The sequence below is a fragment of the Pollachius pollachius genome (genome assembly GCF_949987615.1).
Source record: "Pollachius pollachius genome assembly, chromosome: 14".
In the NCBI taxonomy this organism is placed as follows: domain Eukaryota; kingdom Metazoa; phylum Chordata; class Actinopteri; order Gadiformes; family Gadidae; genus Pollachius; species Pollachius pollachius.
This window is the reverse complement of record NC_136947.1, coordinates 5,002,991-5,023,315: the sequence shown is the minus strand read 5'-3', so window position 1 is coordinate 5,023,315 and position 20,325 is coordinate 5,002,991. Positions and strand designations below refer to the sequence as shown.

At 47.9% G+C, this 20,325-nt stretch overlaps 1 protein-coding gene across 1 annotated transcript; it reads right to left on the bottom strand.

Annotated features, from left to right (window-relative positions):
- Window positions 1–1,182: 1,182 nt before the first annotated feature.
- LOC307085797 (phosphatase and actin regulator 1-like) lies at window positions 1,183–19,706 on the bottom strand. Its single transcript, XM_079750663.1, has 11 exons — window positions 19,553–19,706; window positions 14,153–14,233; window positions 11,930–12,127; window positions 10,661–11,033; window positions 8,914–9,131; window positions 7,914–8,070; window positions 4,406–4,461; window positions 3,439–3,500; window positions 2,848–2,992; window positions 1,980–2,052; window positions 1,183–1,268 (listed from the first exon to the last, which is right to left on the bottom strand). The coding sequence occupies exons 1-11, from the start codon at window positions 19,689–19,691 to the stop codon at window positions 1,253–1,255; spliced, it is 1,518 nt and encodes a 505-aa protein (XP_079606789.1). The 5' UTR covers window positions 19,692–19,706; the 3' UTR covers window positions 1,183–1,252.
- Window positions 19,707–20,325: the final 619 nt, after the last annotated feature.

Here is a 20,325-nt window from a genome sequence, read left to right as displayed (position 1 = left end):
TGCCAACTTTAGTTGGCCGATAAAGTCCTCTTATAACTCATTGAAGTCCGGCTGATATAGGCCATATTTATAGAAAGTATCAAAAAAATAAAACCCTAAAACAAGGGTAGGCAAGCAAGCGAGTGTAAAAAAATAAAATAAAAAGCCAAAACACCTGCAGTCCTCCCCTTCTCTCTATACGGATGCGTATTGCTAATTTAAAAGCGTACGAACGTAGTATTAATGCAGAAGCGGAGTGTGGGACTCAACGTATTTGTTGAGCAACAAGTCATTAAAAACACGGCTGCAAATGAAGAGAAAACGTAACAAAAACAGCATGGAGAGCCCTGCGCTTCTGTGAGATGTAAAGACCCCTGACGTGTGTTAAAGAGTTAAGACTCAATTCAGATTCATAAGTGCCTCTATGATGAACGATCCGAAAAGACAAATGAATTTAATAAACAGCAGTTAACGTACGCATAATGTACCTTCCAACTGCATCCTACCAAAACGAAAAAATGATTAAAACATTTATCGTTTCGGTAAAAATTAAATAGAGTATAGTATTATTTTTTTTCCTTTTTAAATGATACTTTCCTACCATAGTATAAACAAAATGTACAATTGTAGAGAGCCTAAGCATTGCCCAAACTCTCAAATTCACAGTTAGCAATTTGATATCAACGTCTTCGGTACAGTGGGGATTTCACAAACCAGAGTTTAAAGGAGGAAAAGACTTAGGGGGGGGGGGGCTATGTAGTAATAAGACGTGGACACCACTAGATGGCGCTTGGATCTAAGGAGAGCACAGAAAAATATTGCACATGATCGGAGCTTCCGAGGAGCCAGATTTCCTTTCCCCTGCCTCCCGGCGGTCCTCAAGCGATGTGAGGGGCTCCTGCTGGAGCACGGCGAGGGCATGACCCACCCCCAGGGTCCGCTCCACGGAGGCACCTGAGGCGCTGTCCAGGGGTCCAGCGAGGGGTCCGCGGGGGGCGTTTTGTGAACCACTCGTTGTAGTAGCTGTAGTAGAAGCAGTTGGTAGGTGTGTTTTCTACAAATTGGTCGCACAACTCGAGCTGTGTTGCGTGGGTCCTGGAAAAAGGCATTTTAGAAGACATGGCCTTGTAGTAGAAAGGGGGAGAGGGGTGGTGGGTGGGGGCATGGGGGGGGGGGACGTTGGTGGTCATCCGTTACTGTCCAGCACTTAAGGTTCTCAGTGGAGGAGAGCGCCCCCCGTCCGGCTTTCCTCAAAGACAGTGGTGGTCTGCTGTTAGGGTCTGTGGAACCTTCGAGAGACGAGACGGAACGTAAACACATCTTAGCAGTGCACTGAAGCATTGCGGCCATTTGCATTTCATCCTTTTGCTGGAGCCAATCGGGGCACAATACAGACCAGTGTGACGACAGGTGAGGGGTGTGGTGAAAAAAAAAAAAAACGGTTCATTTTTATATAGTTAATTGCCTGCCGAGTTGAACTTTCCACTCTTCCATTCATGGCTTTCACATTTACACACTTAGTCTGAGAAATGCGGCTATGGTTTCGGCTATGGGAAAACCCAATCGCCACAATAGACCTGAAGTTGATGCTTCGGATGCACTATTGTTTTCGCTTATAGTTTCAGTTGACTACGTTGAGCGCCGTCTAAATAAAAATACGGTGCAAGCAATGTGTTGTGCCGTCGGTGGCGACAATGCAATACCGTGGGATGAAAAGGTGCAACGTTTAAATCGGCTCCAAGGTGATGGAAAAATATCAGACGAGACAAGTGAATGCCTACATTCCCACCTGCAGCGATCGCTTTTTTAATCAAAAGGTTAGAATATCTTTGTAGTACTAAAAAGAGCACAAGAGAAGGCATTGACGCTTTGTTTGCTTACAAGGGAGGGGCGATTATCCATCCATATTATCGGCACTAAATACTGTAGCAAACATTTATTTCGTGTCCAACAACCTTCCCTACATGTGGGCTTCAAAAAGGGTAAATGCAACCACATACCTGGTTAAATGGCGACTTGACTCGTGCACCTCCATCTCGTTGCTCTTGAAATCGTTGAGTTCCTTTCTTATGGCTGCCTGTAGGAGACAGAGAATTCACTTGAGACGGAGCCAGAGGTGGCAAAGAAGGACCACACACACACACACACACACACACACACACACACACACGGGGAGGAGTCCTAATAGTCTTGTCTGAGCATCATGTCCACTGGGCCCATGGCCACCAGTAATTCTAATCCATCCCAGCCAGTAAGTCATGTGCCGGCGTCAGGGAGGGGGGCAGCAGCGGCCGTGTGGATGTCTGTTTCCATCAGCGTGCCTCGGCCGCCCCTGGCCTTGGTCAAACAGAAGCTCTTGGAGGGAGAGAGAGAGGACCAGACCTCTATTTCCTCGCTGCTGTTGCAGACCACAGGGTGTACACCGCTCAGAGGGACATGCCTTGGTGGGGCAGTCTTATCCGAGGTATTTTGTCGCTCGATGTGTATTTTTCTTACTGCTAAAGAGTAAGCCCGAGGTCCGACCTGACGGGGCCTCCCGCGATTGACACCACTGAGGAGGACCGCCGTGTTTGCAGGACGAGGGAGCAGCGTTAAGAGTCGGAGCAAGGCATCGTGGGAAATGTAGGCCAGGGAGCAGCCGTGAGGGCGTGGGCCAGCAGTGTGCGAGTGAGGGTGAACGGATGAACGACGTGCGCACCGGTCAGTTAGGATGTGAGGCCTCGGTGGTCTTCGAGTCATGTTAGGTTTTTTTTTTGGAGAACTAGGATTAACGGTCCTCAACATACACGTGGTTGAATTAAAACCCTGGAAATAGCAAAAACTGCACAGTGAAAAGGGTCCGGGAGGCGTTGCCCCCTGCTCCGTTACTGGCCTTGTCGGCTGCCGTCAGGCGGGTCCAGGGCTTGTCGGCCCTCCTGTCGTAGTCCTGGGCGTCTGACACCTCCACGTAGTCACTGAAGGCGATCAGGATCTTGGCCTGCCTCAGCTCCTCCACCGTGGGCCTCGTGCTCAGCTGCCGACGGAGGAGAGCGACGATGAGATACAATACACACTATAGACCATAGACTTCCATCAGGACAACCCTTCACCCCGAACCACAAGCACTCGGCATCTATATCTTTCCTTTGTCCAGCATGCGACAGCGAGATTTTCCATAAAATAAACCAAAAGATTCCATTCCAAAAGTTCTGTTGAAAAAGGCGGATGTGCATGAATGGCTACCCCGTGGTACAGAGGCCAGTAGCCATGGACTAAAGGGCCAAGGTCATAAGGACACAAGCCTCTCTCGGCCCCCTGGAGACTCCTGGCATCGATGGCAGGACCTGCCACTGACTTCACTACTCGTTTCATCGTGAGTCATCAAAACTCAGGTGGCCTATTTCATCACTTACAGGAACGCGTGCTGCGTTCAATATGTTGCACTTTTTCCGTATCTGTCACAAGCTATTTCGGGCTTACCTTGCGCGATAACCTTCGTTTGAGCTCCCGCTTCTCCTCCAGCTCCTCCTGCTCGTTGCGAGCTGAGGAGAGACACATGAGAGGGAGGGAGGGGTCAGGCGGGGACGTCGGGCTGCCGTGGTTGGCCGCTGGCTTGCCTTGGATTGTACTCTTTAGATAGACATGCTGGCCTACAAATGTGAATTCCTATCCGTCAGGAAATTGTAAAAATGGCGTCTGTATTTCGGTACACAACAAGGACGACATTTTTCATTCCAGTGACGGAGAAAAGCACACTTTTAAATAAAATAAATGTTCAATCAATCAATCCCTCATTTAACCAGGTAGAAATTCATTGAGATTAAAATCTCTCAATAAAAATGTTGGAGTTTGATAAGAAAATGTTATAATGAAAGAAAACCAGGGTCCTCAATCACAAAGCTCCACATCTTAAATCCTTTGCTTCACTCTTCTCATCAAGAATGTGTGTTGCAACGAAAAAGTATGTGTGTTACGAGTGAGCAGCTCGACTCATCAACCGGGGAGCCCGAGTACATCAGCGCACCCTCCCCCAAACCCCCAAGTCTGCCAATCAAGCCGGGGCCACGGGGAGAGAAGTGGCGGCGGTTAGAGTCAGTCGGTGGCAGGCTGCAGAGCCCATTCCCTCTGATTCTGAGCGCGGTTGAGCTGCCAAGCCCTTCTCCCTGGACACTGGTCCCACTGAGAGACCCGCAGCCAGCCCAGCCTTCTCCCTCACACACACACACAAAAGGAAAAGCAGGAGACTGGAATTTTTGCCCAAGAACGTGTTTGTCGCAAGCTTTTCAAAATAAGGCTTGCCAGGCGACCACACCAAAGGACTGTTGTTCCAAATGTAGATTCCTCAATGGTTCGGGGGGTTGTTTGTCGACTTTAAAAACAACTGAAGGGGGTTATTTAAATTAATTAAAGCCGAGAAAGGGTAGCGCTTGAAACAGAATCTACTTACGTTTGAGGATGTTTCTCTGTTCCAGCTCCTCCGCCGTGGGCCTTTGACTCAACCGCCTGAAAGGAATCGCAAACAAAATATCTGTGGTGAGGACAAGCTTGTCTAAAACTCATTGAAAGACTACGACACTAAACTCCAAAACCAAACGCATCACACACACACCAACTCCAATGCCCGACGCAAAGAAAAAACCTACTGCACAACAGTCACATCATTATCGTCATCATAACCATGAACCTTCATGGTCCAAAGGAAAACGTCCACAAACATTGAACAGAAATTTAACTAATTTGAAAAAGGAACAACCAAACAGGTCAACTAACAGACAGAAATGATCACATCTCAGCTCAAAAAGGGACCTAATGTCCCTTCCTTAACATTTCTGTCCATTAATCACTTCTTTACGTTGACACACACCCGTCTGCGTCACATGCGTGTGACTGCGCGAACGCTCGTGTGACAGGCACGTGGGAATCAGCAGAAATACAAAATTCAGAACGAAACCACCACGTTACGCTGGAAGAAAAGCGTCACAAAATGTCTAATTCCCAACCCCATGAATTGGGGAAGTGGTTCCGCGAGCCTTTCACCTACTTCCTGCATTTAAAAAATCTCCAACTTAACGAGTCTCTCTCTCAAAGCCTCCCGGGTGGAGGTCACCGCCGGTACTGCAGGGCTCAAAATGGCCTCAAGTCAAGTGGCCCCTGCCTGGACTCCCACCAGAGGGCTGAGGCTGTGTGTGACGGGGAGGGGGGGTGGGGAAGGGGAGGCCTTGCCGCACGTTCCTCCGCCGAGGGCCCCGCACGTTGGCTGGGGGAAGCGGGCGGCGTCCCCCTGGGCTCTGCGGCATGTGCTTAACGCACGTGCGCCGACGTGCGGTAGAGCGCAAGGGAAGGAGCAGCGGGAGCAATGACGTTCTTTCTTATTTATAATTTATCTAATGAGGAGTTTGGTCTCAATCCTCGCATCCCCTCGTTCTACGAGTAGGCCACCACAGGGCACGGAGCATATAGTAGCTGTGATTCTATAGGGAGGAAAGGGAAGATAATCAGGCAGTGAATGGCGGACGCAGCCTAGCCGCCGCCGCCGCCGCCCCCCCCAGGCAACCGTAGGTTCATCCTGGAATGCTTGGATAATCCGTATTCAGGGGCCAATCAGACCGAAGGGCCCCTGCATCCCGGTCCAACTGTCAGATGTCTTGGCATCGAGAGCAGGGCTTGATACAAATCACTGCAGCGCGGAAAAGAAGGAAGGACTTTTAAGGATGATTATGCGTCGACCAGCCCAGGAATGCATGCGACGGCCCCGTCTTCATTGATATTATGATGATTTTCCTTCATCATCTTGCATAACACACTGTGCTCCACTGGATGTCTGGAGCAATGCAAGCTCAAGCACATAGAGAATATCTGATTGGAGATCAGGCTCACGTTGCATAAATCTTGTTCTTGTGCATTTATAAAGCCATAGAGAGGGTAGAGGGGGAATACATTTTGATGAATATATTTAGAGGCAGCAGAAGAGCAAGAAGGAGCGATACGTTCTAGATATGCATTATATATATGCACAATTTACATGTATTAAAGTATAATCTGAGAAGTAACGGACAGGTATTAAAAAAAAAAGGAAATGCTGTGAAAGTCTAACAGTTTGGCTTTTTTAAAAAGGTACGCACGGTTCTCTTGTGTCATCCAACGCACGCGGACCAAAAAGGAGACCGAAAACGTTGCAGCCGTGGCGGCCTGGATGAGTGTGCGTGAAATCAATTTTCGCTGGGAACTGGCACGGCGAGAGCGCGTTCAATGCGCACAATGCGGATGGCACGCAACGCCGCATTTAGAACCATGCACGTGATGACATTGTACGGGAGGACCCGGAGAGGAACATGACGAGCCAGGCCGACAGAAGGCCTTGTGGGAACAGGCGGCGAGGGGGGGGGGGGGGGGGGGGGGGGGGCAGTGGGGTCTGCGCCAAATCTCTCAAGACAACAGTCCCTCCCTTTTCTGGCAGCGTCCTTATCCATCCCTCACAGTTCTTTCATTATTTTCTCAACACTCGCTAGGTCTTTTTCAATTTTGCACGGAGCAGTTTTGGCGGTGTTCTCTAGCATCTAAACGTCTCTCGTGTTCCCACGGCCGCGATAGTGCACCGAACACAGCCACGGCCGAGTTTGGTTACGTGCGAGATGTGGTCTGTGCGTTTACCTTATTCACGTGACAGATTTTTAGTAACAATAAAAAATTGAACGGTATAGTACCAAAATGTGCACGCAATGACTACAGTACGGGGCTGGCTCCTCGGCCCTTGTGCACAAGAGTTTGCGCACGCTCGCTTGTATGTAGGATCACAAGACAAGCATCACTGTGGTGATTCAGGGAGCGAGGGAAGATGGCAGGCAGAAGGCAGAGAAAGGCAGCCTGAGAGAGTGAGACATGGGCGAGAGAACGAGCGAGAGGGAGAGTGAGACATGAGCGAGAGGGAGAGAGCATGAGTGAGAGAGAGTGAGAGAGAGGGAGAGAGCATGAGTGAGAGAGAGGGAGAGAGCATGAGTAAGAGAGAGGGAGAGAGCATGAGTGAAAGAGAGTGCCAGGGCGAGAGAGGGATAGCGAGAGAGCAAGAGAGAGGGAGTGCATGAGTGAGAGAGTGAGAGAAAGTGTGCACGCACAAGATCGAGAGAGAAATGATGCATTGCTGAAATTAGGTCAGCTCCATTTTCAGTGGTTTACTTTAAGGATAAGGGAGAGCGTGTCATGCAGGGAGGGTGGGTGGTTTGTTTTTTCTTTTTTTGCGGGGGGCTGGGGAAGGAAAACAGTTTACAGTGAAAAAGTTCACATTTACAGAGAGTTTGGGCTGAGTCACAGCTGTATGCGTCAGGGTATAAGGCCAGTAATGGGGCGACCCCAGAGCCACTGCAGTGCTGCACGGTCGCCCAGTTTCTGTTTGGCGAAAAGTGTTGCGGTACAGAAAGATGGCTTCCTGAAACGGCCACCACCATTGGTGCGGGATGGTGATAAAAAAATAAAATAAAAAAGGCTGATTTCAAATACAAAATGTTAATGATCAAAATGTACAAGAGATTGCACATGCAAACCGGGTTGGCTATGCAGAGAGGTCTTACGCACATCCCCTCCTACTTATATGCTGTACGTCCTGGCACTTAACGTACGCACTTACTGTAGGTCTTATTTAGTTATGTAGCATTTCAACATAGCTATCCATGTTGAATACGGGGAATGGGTTTACCTAGCGATTGTTGGTGCTTTGCAGCATGAACATTCTTATTTTGCCAACAGCGATATAGTGTTTCACTTTCTTATGACAAATGTACTTATTGTAAGTCGCTTTGGTTAAAAGCATCTGCCAAATGCCCTAAATTTAAATGTTAATGTAGTTTGAAGGCTTTGAAGCCGAGAAACAGTGCGGTTTCGTTTCAATCCAAACCCGTGGAGAGCCGAACCAGGCCCAGAGCCTCTTCCCCGTGCAGAGCCGAGAGGTGCTCCCGTCTCACCGCGTCAGCTTGGTGCCGATCTGCTGCCGGGACTCGGTCCTCTCCTCGTCCGTCTGCACCGGCAGGATGTTCTTCTCCTCCAGCTCCCGCTTGGACGGCCGGTTGCTCAGCTTGATGGCCAGCGAGTCTTTCCTGAGCACCTTCAGGGCCAGGGTGCCTGGGTGGGGGAGAGGGCCAGAGAGGGGGTCCTGTTAGAGACGGGGGGGGGGGTTGGTCCCTGGGTAAGTACCTGGTAACCCAGGGTGCCACCTCGCCCGGCCGCTGTGAAACGCAGAATGCTGGAACGTCGCACTAGTCCGCCATCAAAAGTAAAACAACAAATTACAAAAATGAAAAAAAAGAAAAAGAAAAAAAGGATAACATTCTGACAGCTCGATCTTTTTGATCATATATATTGTGCCACCTTTAAATTCTTAATCACTGGTCTTTCCCACCCCCATTTCAATGTTGTTCTAGAGCCACTGGATACTAACCCAATTTTTGAGGACACAACAGTGTTACTGCCGTCCTGTTGTCGTGAGTACATTGTACAGGTTTTCCTAAGTCTATCAACTTATGTTGGCCTTGAAGGGGTATTGAGTTTACCACTTCAATTTTATTTATTCATTTAGCAGATGTACAGACTGCTTTTTCACGGTTCGTATGAAACCGACTTGGGGGCATAGACAGATGCCAAACAACATTGAGACGACCTTGTGCATGAACTAGTGAGGAGAGAATACATGGAGCAGTGGAAATGTGAGAAAGTTACTAGGAATACATCTTAAAATTTTCTGCAGAGTACCCATTTTTTTTTAAATGCAACTCTAGCAACCTTATGAATTTTTCAACCATTAAGTAGACCCTTGCACTTGGGACAGTTTAGACTGGACCTGGACATTTTGTCGTCTCGTCTTGACCATGCACTGTCACCTTGCACCACTCCATTCAAGTCGGACGCCAATTCTACCTTTCCTATAAAAGCTCCAGCTGGGAAGCATTCCGCTTGGGGGCCACGTACTGGTGAATATGTCGTCGTCGTCATCCTCGTCGTCGTCTTCGTCCTCGTCCTCGTCCTTGTACATGCTGGGCAGGTCCTCGTAGTCCGACTCGCTGGGCAGGTTCTCCTTGTCCTCCTCGCAGTCGATCATCTGCGAGGGGACCTCCCTCCTGTCCAGCATGGAGCACTGGCCGCCGCCGCCGCCGCCGCCGCCGCCGCCGCCGCCGTGCAGGGCGGAGCTGGGGCGGGAACACAGGGACTTTATTAAGACACTGCCGTTCTTAAGAGGGGACCCGGCCTTGGACTGAAGAGGACTAGGGATGCTGTGTGTGATTCGTTGCGGGGTGCGGTCAACCTGGATTCACCTGAATGAGGTCAACAGCCTGCTGATAAACACTTTTGTTTTAAATGCGTTTTAATGCACGTTAGACGGGCATCACTAGGGGACTGCCTATGCCACGAGCTCTGAGACAAACACATAAAAACAGGGTCACACTGTTGATGTATATTTTCGGAGGGGCAATCTGGGCCAAAGTTGAGTGTAAACATGGATTTTAAAAGACTCCCCAGAAGGTAAAGTCTCAGCCACACGACCTTTCATGGCAACATGAACCTAAACATCCCAAGCATTTTGAATTTGTATATAGCATTGGGTCAGTACCCTTTCTATTGGGGATTCAAATGTCTTTCGAGGTGATAAAAGAAAAAAAAAGAAAACATCTGTTGTGGCTAGCGGTTACATAATACCCAATCCACTATTCCCTTCCGCAGTCTCCAAATACCAAGAAACCCGTCTGTGTATAGAGCAGCTGGTCATGTTATGTCAGGCCAGCTGCTAGAGGGGTGCCACACACACACACACACACACACACACACACACACACACACACACACACACACACACACACACAAGTAGGCCATATGGCCCTGACAGATACATCAGTAGCATGGGGCAGCAACCTGACCCTAATACTTTCCCAAGCCTTGAAGATGGCTGGACCTCAAACTGCTACAAGGAGGCAGCAGGTATCACATCCCGACCCCCCAAATCCCACCAGGAGAACAACACTGGTGCATGGGCCTTTTTTGTCATGCTGTTGGGATGTAAAGAGGTTGAAATCCTCTTTACATCCCAACAGCAGTCAATAAGTAAAATGCGCTGAAAAATGCAGGTATGTGGCTGTCGCCTGTCATAAGCCTACATGTCCGTCTAGCTTTACCTAACTGCACACACTCTGCCTTTGCACTCATGGCGCATTGCAGGAGTCTTCCAGAAGGCCAGATGGACCCATTGCTAAAGCAAGCAAGCTAGTCACATGTTTTGGGGGAGTGACTTGGGAGAAAAGTCCGAAGGGAGTTGGATTTTTTTCGGATGGATACTTTCAAAATCCATCTTACTCTGGCTGGATCTCCAAATTGCCAACCCTAGCTTTAAATAGGATTATGTTTTCTATGCACGTCTCCAGTCGTTTATGCTTGTGCGTTTTAGAGCCTGTGCTTGTTTCTGATGTATTACCGATGTCTGCATCTTCTTTTAGAGTTTAAGCAATCTTAACCATTTCATATTTCAGACCACTTACCCCTCAAGGAAAAATAGATAACTTGTACATTCGAATTTACCATGAATGACTTGCCTGGTTCAAAAAAGGTTCAAACCTTTAATAACTAAAAGGAGGAACGGAGATGCTTCATCCAACAGCGTACACAAGGGAGCAGTGTGATTTGGAGTTGGGACAGACCCAAACAACAACAGCCAGCTTCCACCGACCTCTCAAACCTCTGCATGGAGAGGGCCAGCGTCTTGTTGAGCTCCTCGATGATGCGGCTGGGCCGATGGATGCTGCCGTACTGCAGCTGCATGGGGTGGCCGTGGCTCTGGCGGTGCAGGCTGGAGAGGCCCGCCAGCTGGGAGGCCAGCAGGGCGGCGGCCGGGTGGTGGTGGTGGTGGTGGTGGGACAGCAGGCCCTTCGGAGGGGGACACTTCTGGGGGTAGCTGCCGCCCGGCTGGCTGGGGGACACCGAGGAGGAGAGGGAGTCGATGGAGCCGCCGGGGGGCATGCAGATCATCACCTTCTTGGGAGGCAGAGGGGGGGAGAGCTTGCCGCCGGGCATGCGGGGCAGCCGGATCAGCTGGCAAGAATCTAGACGGGAGGATATGGAAGGGCGAAAATGAGTTGGAAACACAAAAAGTGCATGCATTTTTTAAAATTTCAAACTTTTCAAATTAACCTCATCCGCTTCATTAACGTCCCCTGGATGTTTCCGATTGGTAATTAGTACTCAAACTGCCTAGTTGGCGGATCAGGGGAGCCGGGACTCTGAGCCCTTCCCAGGGCGGAGAGGTGGGAATTAGGCCAGGCTAATGCTCCTCCTCCCTGAGCTCCAGATTGACAATGACAGCCCAGATGACCTTACCACCGGGGGGGTTTAATGAGACTACTTTAATCCCCTGCACGTGTCGTGGGAGAAAGTGGGACCAAAACAGAAGGGAGATAATCCACGTTTACACAACCACACAAACGCTGATCAAAATATAAACACATTCTGGGCCGCATAAACATAAATATCCTTGGACAGTTTAAAACAACATCCGTCTCCTAAACAGGAAGGTATGTTGTTTTAGGAAAAGCCTCCTTTACAACAATGGTCGATTCTTTATTGATCCCAGACAGGAAATCCATGCAAGCCAGTGGCGGGCAGCAGATAAAAAATGAAAACTTCAAAACTCAAACAAAGACATGTAGTGCAGTTCTATATAGTCTCTAGATGGCTGTGGATCAAGAGGGGCGATCCGTGGGTACATTCTACTTAGACACAAGTCGGGACTTGACCAATGCCGGCTGAGTCGCCTGGGTGAGGGTGTACGATGTTGAAAGACCCGAGACACCCAATGACCCCAGGTTCAATCACTGAGGATGTTTCTAAGTGCATCAATAGATGTATATTAAACCAAACAAATACATGTAGTGCAGTTCTATTTAGTGGGGGGGGGGGGGGGGGGGGGGGGGGGGGGGGGGGGGGGGGGGGGGGAACTCACCTGTGCTGTGGTTGGAGATTCTGGAGAAGGGCTTGGGTGGCAGGGCGGGGGGTTGTTTGTGGTACAGTGGGGGCTTGGCCGGGGTGTTTTGAAGGTCCCCTGGGTACGTGAAGGACTTCTTGGCCGGCCGAACCATAGCAGACTTTATAGTGGGCTCCTGAGTACATAGGCCCCCATCCATGGAGGACCGGAATTCCACTGTTGCATAAAGAAAAGGGAACGATTTGAATAACGTTAGGAAGATGGATATATATAGTTTAGTGATTAGTAACACAGGAAAGATCTCTCACAAACAAAAACCACAGAAGAATTTCAGTAAAGCTGAGACACCTTGTACTTTGGACGTGGTTTTTAATTCTATTCATAGTCCTGAAAACCCTTTCATTTGCTGTACATGACACAGAAGATGGCTGACAGCGCTACTTGCAGATGCTATTTTTACCATCGTTCTTACATCCACGATTAATGGAACTAATAAACACGCATGCATAGCGTTGCTTCCTTTGAGTTCTGTGAGAACCTATGCACACATCTTCAGACAGCCCGCATCCTGCAGCCCCCACACACACACACACACACACACACACACACACACACACACACACACACACACACACACACACACACACACACACACACACACACACACACACACACACACACACACACACACACACACACACAAAGCCTTTTACAATACAGTGGTGCTTTGAAAACAACAGTGAGGGAAAATGAGATTTATCTCGGCACCGCGCATCAATCAACCCAAGCCTGACAGTTTCCACTCTGGCACAACAAAAGAAGAGGAGAGAAAAACGACAGGAACTCACTGCATCGGCGAAAGTGCCAAAATAATTGTGTGTCTAAGGAGTTTAAGCTATGGACAGGAGGAGGCAAGAGAGGGAGAATCTGTGGGGCTTAAGATTCACTTCCAATACAATTATTTTAGGGTGCAAAATAAAAGCAGCCTCCTATTTTAAGTTTGAAGCGAGGGTCATTTGGTGGTAAATGAATTGGGGGCGTTATTGTGTTGTGACATTTTATCTATGAAAACCCTTGGATTAACCAGGTTCTAAGGTGCAATGACAAACACTCGAACTACGGAGGACCTTTAGAAGGGGATGCAAACAGCAGCAGAGCCTTGATTATATGGAGTTTGATAAAAGACCTTTGGCATTTAATGCCAGATCATAGCCAGATGGATTCACACTAACAGGGAAGAGCATCATCCAGGTATAACATTATCCTCATTTGTGTTGCCTTCAAATATTAAGTGGTTCTTTTAATAAGATCTCCGACATGAAGAGGCAGTAGGCTGGCATGTCAAATGCCCACAAACGTCCCTGTCACTCGCATACTCCATAAAAAGTCTTTAGCGGGAAGCATAAACAGTGTGAACGAATTAGAGTCCTTTAATACACTGAAATGTCAGCAGTAAGATTTGGAACGGCGATGACAGAGTAAAAAAAAAAAAGAAAAACCAATGAAAGCACTAAACTAAATCTGCATTCCAAGAAATTACAGATGGAGGATTTGGGCAACTTGAAACAGCTTGACCTCTTACAGAGACCTCCGCGCCTGGCAAATCCTGACAGCGGTTGTTGGACCTCCTGAACCACCCCAAGCAAAATGGCAGATGAGGACATGCCGTCTGCCTTAGATTTCTTTCCCGGAGCCAGTGTTTTTTAAACCATTAAGATTATGTAGATTAAGTAACGCAAGAATGCATCTCCAGATATTCTACGTTGCGATCCCTGCTAATAGAGCTTCTGCCAAATGACAAATAAAATTAAAATAATCCTGTGGAATTATTTACGGAAGCCTGCAGGGAAAGATGGATTGGATGATCTGATGGAATAATTACGCAGCCATCTTGAGAGAACACTCATCTCGTCATGATGAGGAAATTAAAGAATTGACTCGTAATCACGAGCGTCGATGGAAAATCACAGGACTATTTTGTGACGAACGTAGAGACTGATGACAGCATATGTGTATCCTGAGGTCTGTCAGCATGGCGGCCGTCACAACCACTGTTTATTAGGCTAGACTCTTGATAAGAGTAAATTCAAGTAAACCAAGCCTTAGAGGAGGGGGCTGACAACGCTTTTAATTCTGCATATGGCAGAATCTGGGATGTTTTCGACTCTTTGGCAGATATGATTGATCACCTGCAATCTAATTTTAGCTGCGCTGGTTAGTAGTGTCACTAATTCAACTCACCCTTTTCAAATATCTCCTTCAGCACACCCCTCTTGATCAACTCATCCCTGCTTTGCCTCATTGACATCTTCCTCTCCAGAGCTGTGGAGGGGAAAAAAAACAAGATCAAATTAAGAATACAAGTCACATGCATTTGGATTACAGAACAGTTTTTAAAAAGGCAGTAAGGTTATTCATGTTGCGTCGGTTATTCATTGTATCACAGGGTTCCAAGTGGCTCACAGGATAAACTGGACAGCCATCTAACAAACTGACGACTCCTCCAAAATTAATAAGAGATAAGAGTAACAAGAGAACAAATGTTAAAAAAGGCTTCCCAATGGTATCGGCATGCTACAATGCACTGCGTACGACTAGGAAGTCCTTGCCCAGTTTTTTGTGAGGAACCAGCAGATAAGCCAAACACAGGATCGGAAAAACCCCTACAATGAATGCAGGCGGTGCGGCAGCATGTCCGTAATTATAGAAGCGTATAATTGAAATAATAAAACAAAAAACACCCCTGCAAAAGGAGCCAATTAGGAAGGGGGGACGGTGGGGAACAGCGGAGCCACATTGCGCCAGAACCAGCCTCCAGGCACTGTGGCCACTGTGTGAAGAGGACAGATCCCAGGGCCGGGCCAGGGCTGCCACCTCTTTACAGGCGTAGCAGCCAGGAGCTCCACCCTGGGTCCGGCCGCATCACCTCACTGGTGGGGGATTTATGTGCAACCCACCGGCTTGACCTCTCCGGTCCCCTTGCTTTTAGTGGCCCACAGGGCTGCGACCGGCCATGTTATTTATTTTCACTGGTCGATGCCGCAAATCAATTATATATTTTCTGGTTTATCACCGCGTCTATGAAAGGCGTTGTAAATAAATGCAGCGCGAGGGGGGAAATTGTGCCATGGATTTGCTAGGTTTGTGGCGAAGCAGCCACAGAGAACTAAAGTCCTCTTTTCGAAACAATGTTAAACAGAAAATTAGCAGCATCTGGTGAAATAGCTGCATTTCTGCAGGCAATAAATATTTGCCTTATTTGAAAAACTAAAACAAATGAATAGCCCCATCTTTTTACATACATTTCTTCAATAAATCCAGGGGATTTAAAATAACTAATCCACACTTGAATGTTTGTAAACTGTATCAACTTTGTAAAGAGCAAAGTGGGGACAAGCCATCGTCTGCCAGTACACTCCGTTAAAAACTGCTCTAGGATACCATTGGTTCAGCATCCCCTGAATCGCACCAGCAAGGCGCTTTCCATCAGTGAAATAGTTTGGGAGGAGGAGAGGACGGGGGGAGGGGGGGGGGGGAGGGTCTGGGTTTTGACGAGACCAAAATACTACCCGATGCGGAACACTGAGTCCCGTCGCATGAAGTGCAGGCGTTGACGTAAGGAGAACTGCAATTAAGACATTCAAGCCATTTGTTTAAAGTGCTGCTGACAAGCAGGCTGCATGGATTTTACACAGAACCTCATTTGTCAGAGTGAAAGTAAATAGGTAGTGGAGGTGCTGATTTTTATCCTCCTCCTCGTCGTCGTTGCCAGGAAACAATGAGCATCCCGAGACACATTCAAGTCAGGAAGTCAAAGGGCTGGCCGGTGCACTTCTCAACCCTTGTGTTTATTGAAGAGTATCCAATTAAAAGTGGGCTTTGATTTTTTTTTTTTAATCAACCTTTAATGTGAGAGGTCAACTGTTGGCCTTTTTTTAATTTACAAGATCCGTTTTAAGAAAGACCAATCGGTCTTGTTTTCAGAAGAACTCGTGATTGTGTCTGGTACAACGTTAGACTTCCATTGGCCTCAATCGTTCGCTTGATTTGAACTCAAAACAAAATCCCCTTGTCCTAATTTAGAACGGCACAGATCAATGCAGCTTTTAATAGCTGTACAGATATTGAGCTGAACGAATCTGGCGGGAGGCATATTCAAAAGTCCATTCCTCTCATGGTCAACCCCTTTTGTGTCATTGGATAACAAGTGAAGTTCAACACAATTACAATTTGAAAGGAGGACCTCCCTGGCGAGTATGGATTAGGTTGCAGACTTTAAAGTTAAATCATCCCCCTCCCTCAAGTCTATGCCAAACCCATGTAAAGCACCAATTCAGATTTCAAGCCAAAAGGCAGAGGAAAAGGCAGCAGCAAAAACATGTTCAAAGATTAAATTCACGCAAAATCAAGACACAGGAAGGAATTACTTTTAAGGTTTATGACATAACCGCTGTGCAATTGAATTTGCACAGTTCAATTATTAAATATTTGGTAACCCTGTTCATAGAACAAAAGTCAAGTGTGATGATTTTTTTACAATCAACATTTTAAATATATACACACTCCCTCAATCTTCAAGGTATACATTTCTTTTAAACCCTATTAAACCTCAAGCCTCCATAAACTTCCAACGTGCCAAGTTCCATAGCTCATCTTTCCAGCATGAAACCGGCCTACTGCGAACGCCAGGGATCAGTCTAATTTAGGACAGACCCTGTTGACACAGAGTGTCTCGACCAGTAGGGCCCGAGTCACTTCCTGCTCCAGCTGCTCCTGGTCTGCACAGAGATGAGAGGTCTGGATCTTCCGTTCATCTGGGAGAGACCCTAGCCGACAGCATATTAAATCAAGACTGGTTGAATACAGACTGTATTGACTTGAGGAGGCTATGTGTGTAGCTTATAAAAGAAATATATTCCACTGCGAAATGACCCAGATAGGCCTAGCTGCCCTGGGGCTTGGTATCTGAAAGTGGAGGCTTTTAGAAAGGCAATTTAGTCAGCCATAGCCTAGCAGAAGACACATTCAATCTTTCATGCGGCATTATATCAGCAAGCGGCTCCAGACGCAATTCCTCACATTACGATATCAATCCAACAAGGAGGACTGTGACACGCATCGTGGAAACACTCAGTCGGTTGCTCTGACACCCGTCACACGCACCATTATTCGAAATTTGCCTTAAACCCCAAACTCTGCTTGCGCGCTGGCAGCACCCACAAAGTACCGTCTAGTAGTTTCATAGGATAGTTTCATGGGATAGTTTCATGGGATGATGCATGTTAGAGCTGCAACAAAGTCACTTTTTACACTGCATCCATCACTTTTGCCCAAAGGTTTGATTTTTCCTCCCAACACCAAAATTGATTTCTAGTGCACAAACCCCAAATCAACCACGGGCTGATTGAAACCCAGACTGAGGCATGACCTACAGTTGGACAAAAGGGAGGGCTGCAGCACCTAAACGCTAATACTTTGGAAGTTGGACATTGCAGGCTACAGGCATGACGCATCAAAAAAACCTGAATAAAAATAAATAGATACAGTGAGATCATCAACACCACCATGTCCGTCTCGCAAGTCCTACCACTCCCTCCATCCCTCCTTCCTAACACCCAATGAAAAATAAATATAATAATCATTATTATAATAACAATAATACCGTGTCCCTGCCTTCGGAGCTCTGCATGTGCTCATGATCACGGCACATTGTCTGGGCCTCCACTGTGTTCACACAGTCCAATTACCTGAGATAACATCTGCAGGCCCAGCGGCTAAGGAGCGTGCTGCCAGAGCAGGAAGTATGGAAAAACAACAACTGCAGACGCGAAGATCCGACCACTGTGGCCTCCGCCATGTTGTTCGCCCTTAACAGGAGGCATCACTTCATCAACGTGTTCACCTGCTTAACATGTCTAGGAGGAACACTGAACTATCTTTTTTAAAACTATGCCAACAGTTTCAGGAGACACAGCCATTCGAATGAGGCCAACAAGATGCAAATACAGTTGATTAGAACCATGCGTTAACTAGGCTGACGCATTTGCAACTTCAGCCATTACCATAAACAGGCTGCATACGTATCCCAATCAAAACGGGCAAAAGTGCAATAGCCTGTTCACTGTTCCGGTGAGAAACCCCCGGATCAATACTGATGCATGGGGACAGCCATGGCTGACAATGTATCGCCCAGCGGAGATGAGCAGCACTCATCCCCCGCTGAAGGGATCTGCATCACAACAATACGCTTTTGACTGGCGACATAACACAGCTCGGAACGCACACACTCTGAGGCCCGATGTTTACAGTGCACCCGGCCCTGGAGAAATGCTACGAGCACACAAACCCCGCACAGCACACATTCTGGGATGGGGGTGTACGGGGTTCTGCCGCGGTATAAGAGGATTTCAGAAAAAAAAGGAAAAAAGATTTGACCAACGATAAGAGGGAACCCTCGTGGGCTGGAGGCAAAACAAACAGGACGGGATGAGAGAGAGGGCGAGATCACTGGCCTACTGCAGGGAAAAACAAGGTTTTCAGAACAAAAGCAGGGTTTATTGTCTGTTGCAGTGCTGCAGATGACGGTAAAACAATGATGAGACTACCCTTTCATGCACACTTTGTCAGACCCCTAGGGGAACGGCTTGAGGTGTGCGCAAAGGACACTGTCCAGGGGAGGAAAATACAATGCAAAAACATAAAATGTATTCAAAGAGTGAGCCCCCTTGACTTACCCAAAATACCAGCGTCAGCATTTTGGGCTCTAAAAATACACCTTAGCCAGGAGGGAATACATCCCAAAAACAACTTTGAATATACTGAAATCGATGGGGACTGCATGCAGTGCTTGAAGTAGGAGATGGAAAGCGCAGCCAATGACCAAAGGATCGGGCGACATGCAGTTTTAACGCCAATGAACGCCTATTCTCCTTCACTTTGCTTGCTCTTGAGGGGAAGCAGTGTCCGGCGAAGGCGGTCATACTGAATCTGAAACCCATTTTCACTTGTGCACCTGCTCCCCAGCAGGTGAGCTTCACACTGCCAGATCACCAGCCAGGCAGAAGAAAAGAAGGCACGGCCACAACTTAAAGGGGCCGCGTCCTTCACCGTGGCCTCCTCGGACCGCAGCATTGACAACAGAGATATTCACGACGGGATTTTCAAATCGTTTATATTTTCATTATTCGACGATAAACCTCTCTAGACTCTAGAACCGGATGCGGTGACATCCTGACCGACCGATTGGAAACGCATACAACCTTTACTCCAAAGAAGGACGCAATGCACGGACACACAAGCCCGCACAGCCTCACCCAACAGGTGTCCCATGTGACCCAACCATGGCCTCGGAAATGTATGTACAGCTGCATCGCCACTGGAACGGAATGACACAGGAAAACAAACATTTTCCCATACCTATTTGTACGTACGTGCATGCATGCGTCCGTACGTACGTGCGCATGTACTTGAGTGTATGTACTTGAGTGTATGGAACTGTGTGTATGTACGTACACGTGTGTGTGCCTGTGTCTATGTAAATGCGTGTTTGTGTGCCAACACATGTAGTTTACACATTTACTCCCCAGCCCCACCCCCACACTTTTCAGCCACACAGTCGGGGCAAACAATGAGTTCTCATACCGGCAGAGGTCTGCTTGAACTTCTCACTCTTCTTCTTCCTCCACTTCCAGGGCTTCAGCAGCCGTCCCAGAGTGGCAAACTTGCTTCGGCGTCGGATGGGAGGACTGTGGGCGCCGGGAACCAGCGACTCGGAGCGCATGGCCGCCAGCCGCTCCACTTCCTCGGCTGTTGGGAAGACGACACACAAAGGGCGAGTTAGGGGGCGAGGGACTAAGTGGGAAGTTAGTGTGTACAACAGTGCGGGCGTGTGTACCGCTCACGCTCTGTGGGGAAATACATAAACGGGAAAACAGGCCCAAGTATCAGACAGCATTATGCATGACTTGCTCCTAGTCAAAACAGTAAACAGTCTGAGGGCAGACGACACTGATTGGCTTGAAAGAAAAACTAATCGGCGGGACATGCGTTTCACTGAGGATGTGTTTTGTTTTTCCCTTGCTTCCATTCTTTAAATAGCGCTGCGTTTCATCCCCCCCCCGTGTACGCATCAAACGCCATACTAGTTGAAGTTAGCAGACAAACCGTTGAGTGAAAGGGGAATGAAGTCATTGCGACTTGATTGGAAAGGCTGTAAACAATGTGCATTCACATAAACAGAATCCACATACAGCGATCTACTGCAACACAACAGTGTTTTCCCGTGGTGGGGGAGGGGGGGTTGGCAGATAGAAGCTTGATTAGCAAATGAAATCAAATGAACTAAACAGTGTTTGTTGATGAACAATCAATGAAGGCATTTAAAGGGAGTCGTTGGTACCAAAGAGCAGACAAAA